This window comes from Talpa europaea, assembly GCF_964194135.1.
Source record: "Talpa europaea genome assembly, chromosome: 12".
NCBI lineage: Eukaryota > Metazoa > Chordata > Mammalia > Eulipotyphla > Talpidae > Talpa > Talpa europaea.
In genome coordinates this window covers 59,311,244-59,324,156 of record NC_140079.1, presented here as the reverse complement: position 1 = coordinate 59,324,156, position 12,913 = coordinate 59,311,244, and the positions used below count along the sequence as shown (strand labels likewise).

Here is a 12,913-nt window from a genome sequence, read left to right as displayed (position 1 = left end):
TTGACTAAACATGGGCCTCACAGGAGACAGAACTGGGCCTTGAAGAAGGAGAGAGGAAAAGTAGAAGGTGACTAGGCATGATTTTCGGCAGATGCTGTGGGGATTGTTGCAGTTGACATCTGAGTTGGAGAAGTTCAGGATCATGGTTTCTGGAAACTTCAGCTCTCTTGGAGAAAAGCCATTTGATCCCACAGGATCAAAAAAGAGAGAAATAAAGATCAAAATCCCCAAATTCCACTACCCGAGGATTATCCATGAAGGGAATAACCGACTAGTCATATAATTTCTTCTTCTGACTCTTACTAAGACTCTTCTGACTCTCTCTAAGGAGAGCCTGGCTGAAGACAGAAATGTGGTCTTCAGTTTGCAACTGAGTATAAAAGCTATGACAAATAGGAGCAGAAATAGAGAAAAATAGAGCTAGGTACCATCTACATTCCTTGGGGGGGCTGTATTTCAACGACAGGTGCCCTGATTTCTCCTTCATCTATCCTTTCTTCGAAGACTGACCTGAAAATGTTAAAGACCACAACCATCTTTTCTTCCCATTCCCCCCAAAAATTGCTGTTTGTCTAACTCAAGGGATGAGCAGTGACTTATGACCCATAGGGACACAGCCTTTGGAGTCCAGCACAGTAGTGGGCAGTGCCATAGGAACTAGATTTCAGAAGGGTGGTTGGGCATGTTGGGGCACTGAAGATAGGATGGAAGTAGGCAAAGGGCTGATTGACTGGATAAGAGGCCACTGCTCTTGAAAGTTAACAGAAGACTTTTGATTGATAAGAACAAGAGTGTCAGAAGATGAGAATCTTTGGCCCATTGAAAAGGGCTTGGGTTGTTGGGAAGGGGTGAAGTTAATTTATTTCCTCTTAATGAGAGTGTTGGCAAAACTCTCTTTCGAAGGCTCCATCTCTGGGGTGGAGTGATGTCCTTGCCTGTGAAGACAGTGGCCAGAGACTAGAAATACTTGGAAGTGAAAGGCAACTCACGAGGAAGGCAGGAGAAAAGAATGCATGCCTGTCATCATAACAGTCTGACTCAGAACTTCTCTTTGATTTGGTCTTTTAAGAAAACTCTTCACTTTTCCTCCTTGATGGAAAGAAGGGGAACATTAAGGATGACTGGATAGGAGGGAGAAAGGAGACCAAGGGTCAGGCCCCTGGGGCATCAGAAACCAGGGACAACTGATCCTCAACTGATTCCTGCTACATCCTGCTTCCTTGAAACACTCGCAATATGTTGCAAAGCACATTACTGTTACCCCCCACTTCTTGTTTTATATTATAAAATACAAACAAATGACAGAAAAGATTGTTGACTTTTGGCTGCCCACTGCTCAGAACTTCAAGGACCGCCTCTTCCTCCCGGCCGTGAGACGGTGGTTGTAGGGGCGCATCTTCATTTCCACAAAGGGGATGGAAAACTCATGGCCTTTCCAATGATACCAGTTGATCCCCTGGGAAGGAGAAAGACAAACAAGTGAGAGCCTCCTCCCTCCTCAATGGAACACAAGCTTGGAAAGTAGGGGGAGGTGGGGGGCAGGGACCCCAAATTGTGAGCTTTACTGGGAATGTGTTGCAGGTCATTCCTTTTTGCCAGCTTTATGTTTTGTCTGTGTGGATTTGCATGCATCCATACCCAGTGTTGAGCTGCAAAATTACAGCAGCATGGAACCACTTGTAAGGGAATCATAGTGTTCAACTGCTCACTTCTGCTGGGGGTCTCTGGTGGTTTCCACCTATGGTGACCGACCAACCTGGTTTGCCCCAAACTAAGAAGTTTTCAGGTTTCACTGGATACCAAACTTTCAGTGCTAAAACCAAAGTCCTGACTGGTCCTGTTGGTCACTCTATCACCCAATACAGCTTATGGTCTTTAGTGGGGGAAAGATAATCCAATTTACACTGGTATTTCTGATTCTCCATTCTGACACTATACTTAGGATGAAGTCGAGACAGTGAAGCTGTTTCTGGAATTGATAAAATCTTCATGGGCACTTCCAGATGGGGAAATGGAATGGAACTTGACTGTTCACCAAGGGGTCTTCTCTGGTTGAGTTCTAGCTCCTGGGTGTGGATGCTTTCCTCACCTTCCTCTGGCTTCTACTCTAGTTCTGTCTTAATCCCAGTGTCTGCATCATTTTCTTCCTGAAGACTGAGTATCTCCATTTCAAATGACAATGTAAAACATGTGTGCATTTACAGTGAAAGGTAAGGAGCTATGAGTTCCAGTTCTGGTCATTTCTAAATGTAAGGAGGCCCATTTTGGCTGAGCTCACCCACCTGGCTGTGCCTGGACTCCCCATACTTCCCATTGAGGTTGGTCCGGTGGCAGTTCTTATACCACCAAGCCCCCTTGTATGACATGGCACAGTTGGTAACGGCAACATCATTGTCTCTGTCTTCTGTGGAGAAAGGTCGTCCCTGATGATAGCTGAGGGAGTCCCCTGGAGAAAAGATACATTCATGAGATGCTCTGATCTGTCACTCTTTGGTCAGGATTTTCTGGAGACTTTTGAGCCACTTTCAACAAACATGGCTTCCATTTAAGGGACATTCCACTTACCTCTCCTGTTTCTACCCAGTGTATTGGCCTGATTGAACTCAGCTCTTACTTCCTCTACCCCAGGGATAAGCTGCTTCCATGCTGCCCTCTCCAACACATTCTTCATCCCCCTCACTTTCCTCTGAGAATTCTGTCCACTCAGGGTCACTCACTGCCCTCACCTGTTTCCTCCAGGGCAACACCAGGATGTGGCATTCACAGCTCCTTTTGTCTCCGGAGGAGACTGTGATGACCCACAAGACTGAGTCTAACCTGTGTCACTGCTGTGCAGTCACAGTGCACAGCCTGATAAGTCTCCATGACCTGGTCATTCCACAACCAAAACCTCACATGTTAAAAAGGACTGTAGTTAACCAGAATTCCTGTTCATAGGAAAAGGATAATGAAGAAATTGTAGTCATGTCAGAGGAGAAGTGGATGGGAAAACTGGGGCTGCACCTTAGGGCAGAGCAAGCCCGAAGGGGTAGACACTGTCTCCAAGTATTGGATGGGATACTGAGTTAAAAAAAATTAAATTAACTCTTTGGGGAAATTATGAGACTCAATAAATGGAGCACAAAAGGAGGCATATAATTTGGCTAAGTACATGAGAAGATATTAATCAAATATTGGAGCTGCTAATAAATGGGGTGGATTGCTTGAGATGCCATGAGATCTCTACTCTCAGAGGCAAACAGAGGCTGGATGTTCTCATTGGGATGTTGTTTCGGGTACTCATATGAATTGAGCATTTGAGGGGATTTATCAGGGTGTAATTAATTCATTATAATTGGTCATACTTTTGGCAATATCTGTGATTAGAGGTGCTTAATTTCATTCATACTACTGAGTGAAATTATCTTAGATGTTTCTGGGGTTACTTTAAGCTAGGAGAGGCTAGAATTCTCATTAGTCTATGCTTACAGTGGCCACTCACTACCTCTAAAGCTTCCCTCCACAACTGATATTTATATTATGGGTTATTTATATTGTGGGAAGCCTGATATCCTTAGGCTAGTTGGATCTCTAACTTAACATGTCGTTGTCTCCATCCCATCCTTATCATCTTTCTTGTCCAGGTTTTGTTTCCAGCTAGAGCTAATCCCACTACATGCAACTCACTCCTTCCCGTTTGTTTCAGGGCATGGAGAAGGCAGAAAAGATATCTTACTTTTGTGTGTGTGTGTGTGTGTGTGTGTATACACACTAACATTTTTACTTTCTCCCATCCTAAATCATATTAATATGCTCTATCTTAAAATTCTTAGGCTAATCTTACCTCTAGTGTCCTTGACTGTATTGTCTCTCCCCACATTCCTATTATCCTGTCTGTAATCCAAAATTTGCCCTCATGACTCCTTTGCAATAATTACTTCCAACTTCCACTCTGATATTGCCTGTGCTGTCTCAGATATGATCCAGTGTCGGTCTTTATCTCCTCCCTAAATCTGCCTCCCCTTCCCATTTCTGCCTCATCTACCCACCTCATATATTCAGTACATTGTCTCAGTCTTGGTTTTTCTCTTTCAAACTGCTGTTCAGATTTATACCTTTCTCTTAATTCTGCACATGAGCCAAAGCTCCTATTATCACCTGCCAGGATAAGTGCAGCAGCTCTGTTCATTCAGCTTTATCTTGTTCATGGCTGTCACATTGACCTTCCCAACACCCTCCCTGCCATTATGCTACTCAGGACCTACCAAAGCTGAAGGCTGAACTCTGTCCCCTGACTTTGAAGACCCTTCAGAATCTGGTTTCACCCTTTACTCTTCCAATCTTCTTTCTTTTCCTTCTGAATATATACCACACCCTACACTGTCAGGCCCTTTACACCTTCACTCTTTCCATAGTAGCTTCTCCTTCTGTGACTTTTCTTCCAGAAATTTTCTTTTGTCTTTTCCAGAATGTTTGTCTTATCACTGGGATCCTGGTCAAATGCTGTTGACTTCATGAAGCTTTCCTCAAGCCTTCAGAACCCCATCTCTGAATTGGAGGTGAGTATCCCATTTCCTTTGTGGTGAATTACTGCCTATTTATTTCTTTTAAAAATATATGTTTAGTTTTTGCGGAAGTTTTTTTTTTTAAGATTTATTTATTTATTTATACAAGAACGGGGATGGATACAGGCCAGATTTGCGGGGGGGGGGGGTGAGAGGATTCACCAGAGACAGCGGGGAACAGAACAGGCAGACTGACGAAATACACTGCTGAGGGGAGAAGCAGGTGTGACAGGAGAGGTCTGCCATGCCATGTGGGATCCTCGCCTGCAGGCCAGGATTGAACCGGTGCTGCAGAGGCTGTGGACAGCTTCACAATACTGCGCTCAACCACCTGTGCCACCAGGGGACACCTCAGAAGTTGTGTTTTATGCTGCTTTTGAAAGTGTTTTATGCACTATGAATGCTTAGGAGTCAATCAGTAACCTTTTATTGATAACGTTATGTGTAATCTTTAGTACTATTCCAATTAGAGTCCTGGTTAGAGACTTGTGCTTTTGTAGCCTTGAGAAATGGTAATATAGAAGGGATTGCACTTATATTAGATGCCATGGGGGTAGATTATTGTCAGTCAGGATGGTAAGGATGAACAAACACCAAAGAGAGAAACCAGGGACAACTAAAAGTCAGGAAAAGGGAGGATGGTCCTTTCTTCCCTGAAGTCCATACAGTCTAGAAGGAACTAGAATTCTTTCATGCCTAGAGAGGGGCAACCTATATAAGCTCAGGTTTAGATCTTGGGAAAAATGAACTTGAGTGTTTGAGGTGATGGGTCAGGGTGTGGTTAATTTATGATAATTGGCCAAATTATTGGCAGGATTTGCCCTTGACATATGACAGCAGAACACAGTCCAACAGTTTTGACCTCCCAGGGGCCTGACAGTGTGAAAGAACTGCAACAGGGGCAGCAGTGACTGGGCCAGATTAAAGCATAAGCTTGGAGCAAGTAGAGAGGAGGCAGGAAGGTGGGTCTTGAAAGGAAGTGGGAGGGCTTGCTTGTCTTCCTGGCAGAGAAATAATAGCTGCTTTTCTACAATTTTAATCTTAGAGGTTGGACAGTATCTGGTTATTTTTGAAATGACTTAGTCTGATATATATTTTAATACACTCTGTTTCAACTGCAATTTTAAACTCAAAGTGTTGAAAATTGGATCTTTTGTTGGGGGGCATATCAGGCTGGTCTGATCGCCATTGGGCATGATCTCAAATAAGAATAATAACAAAAGAAAAGGATATCTTCTCAGGGAGTAACAATACCTCGCCTAGAAGAGAAATAATTGCACAGATGCAATAATTGGAAGGCAACAACTTGATGGTCTTTTTCATCCCAAGGGGTATAAAAATATTGCTAAAATTATACACTAGCATATAGCCCTAGAATTGGAGTTAATGAGAGAACCAGTAACTCCATGCACCAAACAGTAGAATATTTGGAAAAACAGGTTTTATGAAATGTGCATTAATAGAATCCAGGAAATAGATTGCAAAGCTTAAGAAATAGACTGGATATTACCTTCTAATAAAACGATTAATGCAACAGAGTGTACAGAGATGGTTATTCTACTTAGTTGAAATGTTGTGAAATCTATAAGAAAAAAATGACATGTAAGGTGGCTTCGTGGAGAAATGAAAAGAAATTTGGCCAGTGAGGAACACTTAAGTGGTCGCTCACTCCTCGACAGTGTTAAGATGGAAGGGGTGCATCTCAGTGAATGGGGGACCTGTTTTATTTTCATTAGTTAAAAGATTGCTTTCCTAAATATCATTGAGTCAAGATTTCTACTCAGACAGTAGATGATTATGCTTTCACTGGATAAGAGCCCATGTTGATTAATCTAGACAAGAAAAATAATCTTTTACATCACACTTTTTTTTTTTAAATTTTAAAAGCACCTTCAATGCATTCATAACATTTTTCCCCCCTGAGTGCTCTGTCAAGTAGAGCAGGCATTGTTATTATGATTTCCAGATGAGGAAACTGAAGTTCTGAGCCACTGGTTTCAGGTCATGTGAATGAGTGGGGGCAGCCTGGGCTAGTGTGGGTGATTCTTAGCCTCCACTCTGCACCCTGAGAACAGGAAACATCTAATCTATGGGTGCTGCCACTGCAGGGTGCAGCTCAGGTTGAGAAAGCTCCCCCCATCCTGCTACATGCTCATTTGCCAGAGGTGGGTGTGTCCAGGGCCAAAGTACCTGCAGTGCCATTGTAGTCCCCTATGCGGAGCTTATACAGGCTTCTGCTGTCCTCGATGGAGAACTTGTCGTAGGAGGCGAAGGCAGCTTCCTGGCCATCCCGCATATCCACACGCAGCTCATAGCGGCCCTGGGATGTGATCTTGTGTATGTTGTCCAGCCCTGTGAGAAGAGAGGGAATGAGCCAAACAGTTTGGCTATGGGAGGGAAATGCTACTATAGTCTCCAAAAAGATGCTAGAGAGAAGAGGAGGAATGTCTGAATTCCTTTTGACTTTAGCCCATCCTGGGTTGTTATCAAGCAGATCCCATCAAACACTGATTTTCCCAGGTCTCCTGGGGAGTTCCCACAACAGGTCAGCTCAGGAGCTATAACATGTAGTCTTGAACTAGTAAGAGACATACCTTGAGCTTCAGGATTCTTGCCCCCACCCCCACTTTCCACTCCAAACCGTGGTGTTGGGTGATAAGATGCATTATGTGGGCATGGATCCTTTGGTGTGAGTGGCAGGTCACATGAGGTAGAAACACTGACCAGAGGAATTCAGGATGAACCTTAGGGGTCCAGGAGGTCCAGACATTCTGCCATCTTAGAATCCTGGAAAGGGAGTTCTGTGCACCTTTCATTACACTGCTCCTCCTTCTCTCACCGCCAACCCTCCTGGGGCTCCCAAAGCCAGGTCAGAGAAGATTGACACGTGTCTTCTGACCCCAATTCCTTTCTCTGTAATCTACCAGCTCCACCTTGCATGCTGCTTCTTCACTGGTCTCCCTGAGCCGTTACCACACTGTCCATTCTCTCCTTGGCCTCCAAGCTTCCCAGGCCTTCATCTAATACCTCCTTGTAGGGCTGAACCCCTGTAAGCCCAGAGTCTAGCTGTTGCTTAGATCCTCCTTGGTAACACTACCTGGTATGATTTTTCTTGTCTTCTAGCCCTGGATGGCTGTGTCCTGAGACTTTCCAAGTGTGACCTACCTGTTCAGGCTTTGAACCACTCCCTGGCACCGTTAGTGATCTCTGAGTCCTGATTTCTATCTGCCTACTGACTTGGGGTCCTGTGACTTTGCTGTGACATCTGATACCTATCAGCTTTTGCCATGATTTAGAATTACAGAATGGCAGAGATGTTAGAGAATTTAGAGATTACATAAGCTAGTTTCTTTGTTCTGTGGAAGAGAGGGCTGAAGTCCAGAGAGGTGAAGTGACTAGCTGAGGGCCAATCTGTTTCTCTGCTTCCCTATCCTGTTTGAAAGTTAAAGCTTGATGTTGATTATAAGTCAAGATGGTTTGAAAGCTATTTGCTATTTACTGACCCGCCATGCCCCCTAGATTTCTGCATATGTGGGTGGAGTGAATTCTTGGTGTCCTACCAGATGCCCTTCATTGGAAGGTAGTCACATCCCGCAGCCGCTACCAACTCAAAGCTATCTCCTTGGATAATTTCCCTTAATCAAATAGGAGTCGCTCTACCTTGGAAGGTACAGTCTCTTTTCCTCATGCTTTGGGGCTTACCTCCACCAATGCCCGAAGTGTGTGTGGGATTACATAAGTCCTGTTCCCTTGCCCCACTGGTGACCAACACGGAGAAACAACTCACGCTCCAGCGCATCCCTGAGGACCAGAATGCAGCTAGTCTCCTACCAAGACTATAGTGTTAGGCTTTTTTCCCTACCCTATCCCACTTCCCCCATTCTCCTTCTCTGAGAGCACTGCCCTGATTTGGATAAGAATCTAATCTGAGGCTCTTCTTCTAGAGAACTCAACTTAGCACATAAATCATGGGTCAGACTGTTACTCCCAATCTGGGTATTGAACTACTCAAGAGCTCTCACTGGTACCCTATTTCTTTTTTTTTTTATTTAAAGATTTATTTTTTTAATTATTTATGCATACAAGAACTGGGGTATAGGCCAGAGGTGCAGGGGTGGTGAGAAGATTCACCAGAGACAGAACAGTTGGGGAGCAGAACAGTTGGATCTACTAAAATACACTGTGGAGGGGAGCAGCGGGCCAGACAGGAGAGGTCTGCTGCGCCATGTGGGTCAGCTCCCTCGCCCAGGGATCGAACTCATGCTGCAGTGACTGGCAATAGCTTGATAGTGCTGCGACTTTAACCCCTGCACCACCAGGGAGGCCCTAGCTCCCTATGTCTTATGACATTAAGTCAAAGCTTCTCTTCCTGGTTCTAGATGTTATAACATGCCTTGATCAGCTCAACTAACCTCCTTTTCTTCTTTTCCTGACTTGCCCCTCTCTTCTGGTTGAATTGCTTCTTCATTGTTCTGTTTGCATACAGTGGAAAGATTCCTGCCTCCTTTCTTTTTTTGTCTCCTTCCCTCTGTTGTTCTTCTTGCTTATCCTTCCATGCTTTCTCTATGCTGCTGAACTCTTCCTTCTCATCAGTAGGCCATAGGTTAGTACAGTGTTTCCCAGTGAGATGGTATCTCCGAGAAATAGTTTGGGAATAAGGACTAAATAACCTTGCACATATAGGGAGAATGGTATATCCAAATTCTCTTTCTTAGTAGATTAAGAAGAAACATGAACCTTGATTCTGACATTAACTCTCAATCTCTGTTCATTCCATTACTTTAAGGTTTAACATCCAACACTTTCTAAACTCCATTTTTAGCACTTACAGCAACAGGAAGTTTGGAGCGCTCCCATTTTAATTCTCCTGTAAGAATATACATGTACATATATATGTATATATATATATATATATATATTTTTTTTTTTTTTTTTTTTTTTTTGTGGGAGCCTCGCCGGCGGCCGGGGAATGAACTGGCACTGCAGAGGCTGCAGGCAGCCTCGCAGCCCAGCGCTCAACTTCTGCGCCACCAGGGGAGGCCCTCTCCTGTAATAATATTAATGTGGTTTTGTTTCATTGCATTTTCTTCTGAAGCTCCTTTTATTTGTAGCATGATCCTAGCTTTCCATTTTTGGCAATCAATGCTATAGTTTCTTTCACAAAACAATAGATTTAATTAAGCAAAACAAATGATCCAGAAAACATAAGTGTGCGACAGTTCAGCTATTTCACAGATATGATGAAAAATTTGAAGGTGGTACTGAGGAACTGAGGTTTGGGAACAGGAGAACTGTCTGCTTATCGATTCATGTACTTTGCACTTGTCTCCCAAACTGCAAACTCCTAGAAGGTAAGGTGATTTTTTTCCTATTCACTTCACTTTTCTCACAGTATATTTATATGATTTTTACCTTATATTTTTATTACCTACATCTGAAAATACAGCTCTGAGTATCTAAAAGCTACTCCATAATTCTTATAATTGATTGCTTGATATGTACATTTTAGGTAACTACTATCTCAGGCACTGTAATAGGCGGTGGGGTAAAAAGAAATATATTGTGGTCCCAGCCTGAAAGAAGTTTACACGGTAGAGTTAAGAGACACAGAAAGTAATATTGACACTGATCTGAGCCATAAAAGAGAGAGTTGTTAATTCCCCCACAGAGGGTAAAAAATGGCTTGTCCAGCCCCTATGAAAACAGTGTGAAGCTTTCTCAAAAGACTAAAAATAGATTTGCCTTTTTTTTTTTTGGTATAAAAGAACTGGGGTGTAGGCCAGAGGTGGGGGTGGGGAAGAGGGAGGATGGTGAGAGGAGTCACCAGAGACAGAACGGTTAGTAGAACAGGCAGACTGACTGAAATACACTGCTAAGGGATGCAGTGGATGAGACAGGAGAGTCTTCTGTGCAAACTCAGGCTGTAGTAGTGATAGCGCTGAGATTTAAGCCCTAGGCCACCAGGGAGGCCCCCTGCATCTGTCTGTTGATCCAGCAGTTCCACTCCTAGTATCTACCCGAAGAATACAGAAATACTAATTCAAAAGGAAACCTGCACACTTATGTGCATTGCAGCACTTTTTACAATTAGCCAAGATATGGAAACAACCTAAGTGCTCCAAAACAGATGAGTGGATCAAGAAGGTGTGGTATATATACACAACAGAATACTATTCAGGGATCAAAAAAGATAAGGTCCTGTCATTTGCAGCAACATGGATAGAACTGAAAGGGATTATGCTAAGTGAAATAAGCCAAAAGGAAAAAAAAAAAAATTCTAGATGGTTTCACATATAGGTGCAAGGTAGAAAAACCAAACAAAGTGTCAGACAAGACAAACTTTAAAACTAACCCTTGAAAGCTGACCATGGATCTGAGGCATCCAGAGAGGCAGGGGTAGGGAGAGGGGTGACAACAGGGTACGGGAAGAGAGCACAATGGACTGTAGTGGAGGACTGTGGGTGCTTTGGTGGTGGGAGTGCTACAGTGACTGTACTAAGGGGGGAAATCCTATACTGTCAAAACACTAGCAAGGATGTACACCAGTGGTGCTTCAGTTAAAAGAAATGGGTAGGGTTGGTTCTGTGGAGGCAGAGGTTTTTAGCTGGGCCTTTGAATATGCAGAGAAAGATAGCAGCCATGCAGGGAGTCCTGGGGCTGGGGGAGTGCTCCTTGCAGTGGAAATATTAGTGGTTCTGTATGCTTGAAGTTTGATATGGGGCATGGGGGAGGGGAGGAGAGGAGTGAGGTGCTTGCGGGTGCAGGTAGACTAAAGAGTCTTGTGTATATTAAGGAAGGTGTTTGGGCTTCACCTGGCACCTGGTAGTGATGAGGAATCATTGAAAGGTTTTACGAAAGGGATTACCATTGTTTAGATTTTGAGTACGAGGAAGATTATTCTAGTCACCATGTGTGGACAATGGTTGTTCGTTGGGGCAGGGGGTGTTCCATGAACATCCAGGAGAAAGACGGTGAGACGTGGATGAGATGGTGATGAGAGGGGGAACACAAATATGGTGTCTGATTATTTACCTTCCCCCCCCCCACCTTCTTTATAAACCACTGTGAAACTCTAACCCAGAGGCAGATGCAGGTAGTGATGAATTTGCTGCTTTCTGGAATCAGCATCTCTGCATCTGCAGATGGGTGTATTTACCTTCTCACCTCAAGCTGCGTCTCTTGCCTGTATCAGGCCTCTAGGAAATTGCCAGTTGCCTGTAATGCCATTTTTATTTTCCCCTCGCCCTTCCTGAGTCAGGTAATAATGTTCCTCCAAGGAACCAGAGCACAGTGGCCGCCTCACTTCTCTGCTGAACTGCAGATGGTGGTCTGACACCTGGCGTCTGAGGGAGGACCCCCCACCCCCACCCCAGGCAGCTCTCCCCCTTTGCAATTGCCTCCTGTCAAGACCCATCAGCATAAGAGACTATTAATGAGGATGGGAAGAGACAGAGCAAAGAGGAAAACACCACAATAAGATAAAAACAGATCAATAGTGGAGCCAAACAGAGCAAGAGATACTGAAAGCAATTCATGAACTGTCAGCTTCTCAGCAGACATGGGGTTTCTGATAATCCCAGAAGCACCCAGAAAAGGAAGAACTGGACAAGAAGCCACAGCCGCACACCCAAGGAAAGCAAAGGGTGGGGCCCTACCCAGCCAAAACTCATCCTCCAGGTTCCCGAAGCCAACGCGATACTCAGCCCATTTCCGGAAAAAATCAGTTTGGCCATTCTGCCGCCTCTGGAACACCTGTGAAGAGAAAGGAAGACAAATGAGGAGCTGCTAAGGAAAATACACGGTAATGAGTAAAATTGTTATAACCAAGTTTTATATCTGCAATGACAAAGATGATCAGATCAGGAACCCTACAGTACAAAGCTTGGCATTCACATGGCAATTTTCCTGGGAGATGTTCGGATCCCTTCTGAAAGCACAGGGGCCCCTGATGAATAGGCCAGAGTGTGATGCTGACACTAATTTGCACCACTGCAATGTAGAAAGGATTCAAGATACACATCAGCCCCCAAATAGTCAGGGGAAATAGGCCTGGCTCCAGAGTTAATCTTTTTTGCACCATAGACTGTAACAGGAAGCATTTCTCACCAAAAGAATAGGACCAATGTCAAATCAGCTAGTAACTGTCATCATCCTCTCGCAGGCAGAGCCACTGCATATCACTCACTCTGTTTCTGAGCTGTTTAAGTGCTAATTTCATTTAACCCCCCAATACATCAGCCTCGCCTTCAATTTCCAATTATGCTTTAAGACAGAGGCACAAATATGTCAGAAACATAAAGGAAAATGTCTCCCAAGTGTAGCTGTTATGATCACAGCCACCATTTAACTCCTTTCAAAAACCATCCAGT

The 12,913-nt window shown here is 44.0% G+C and overlaps 1 protein-coding gene across 1 annotated transcript in view; it reads right to left on the bottom strand.

Moving 5' to 3' along the window:
* Positions 1-1,336: 1,336 nt before the first annotated feature.
* TNR (tenascin R) overlaps positions 1,337-12,913 on the bottom strand; it is a gene marked incomplete at both ends in the record, with an annotated part of 77,150 nt that continues 65,573 nt past the window's right edge. The window contains 4 exons of the mRNA XM_084251296.1: positions 1,337-1,456; positions 2,283-2,446; positions 6,735-6,896; positions 12,200-12,296. Of these exons, the coding sequence (XP_084107422.1) occupies positions 1,337-1,456; positions 2,283-2,446; positions 6,735-6,896; positions 12,200-12,296 (543 nt within the window). The remainder of the gene's footprint in view (positions 1,457-2,282; positions 2,447-6,734; positions 6,897-12,199; positions 12,297-12,913) is intronic.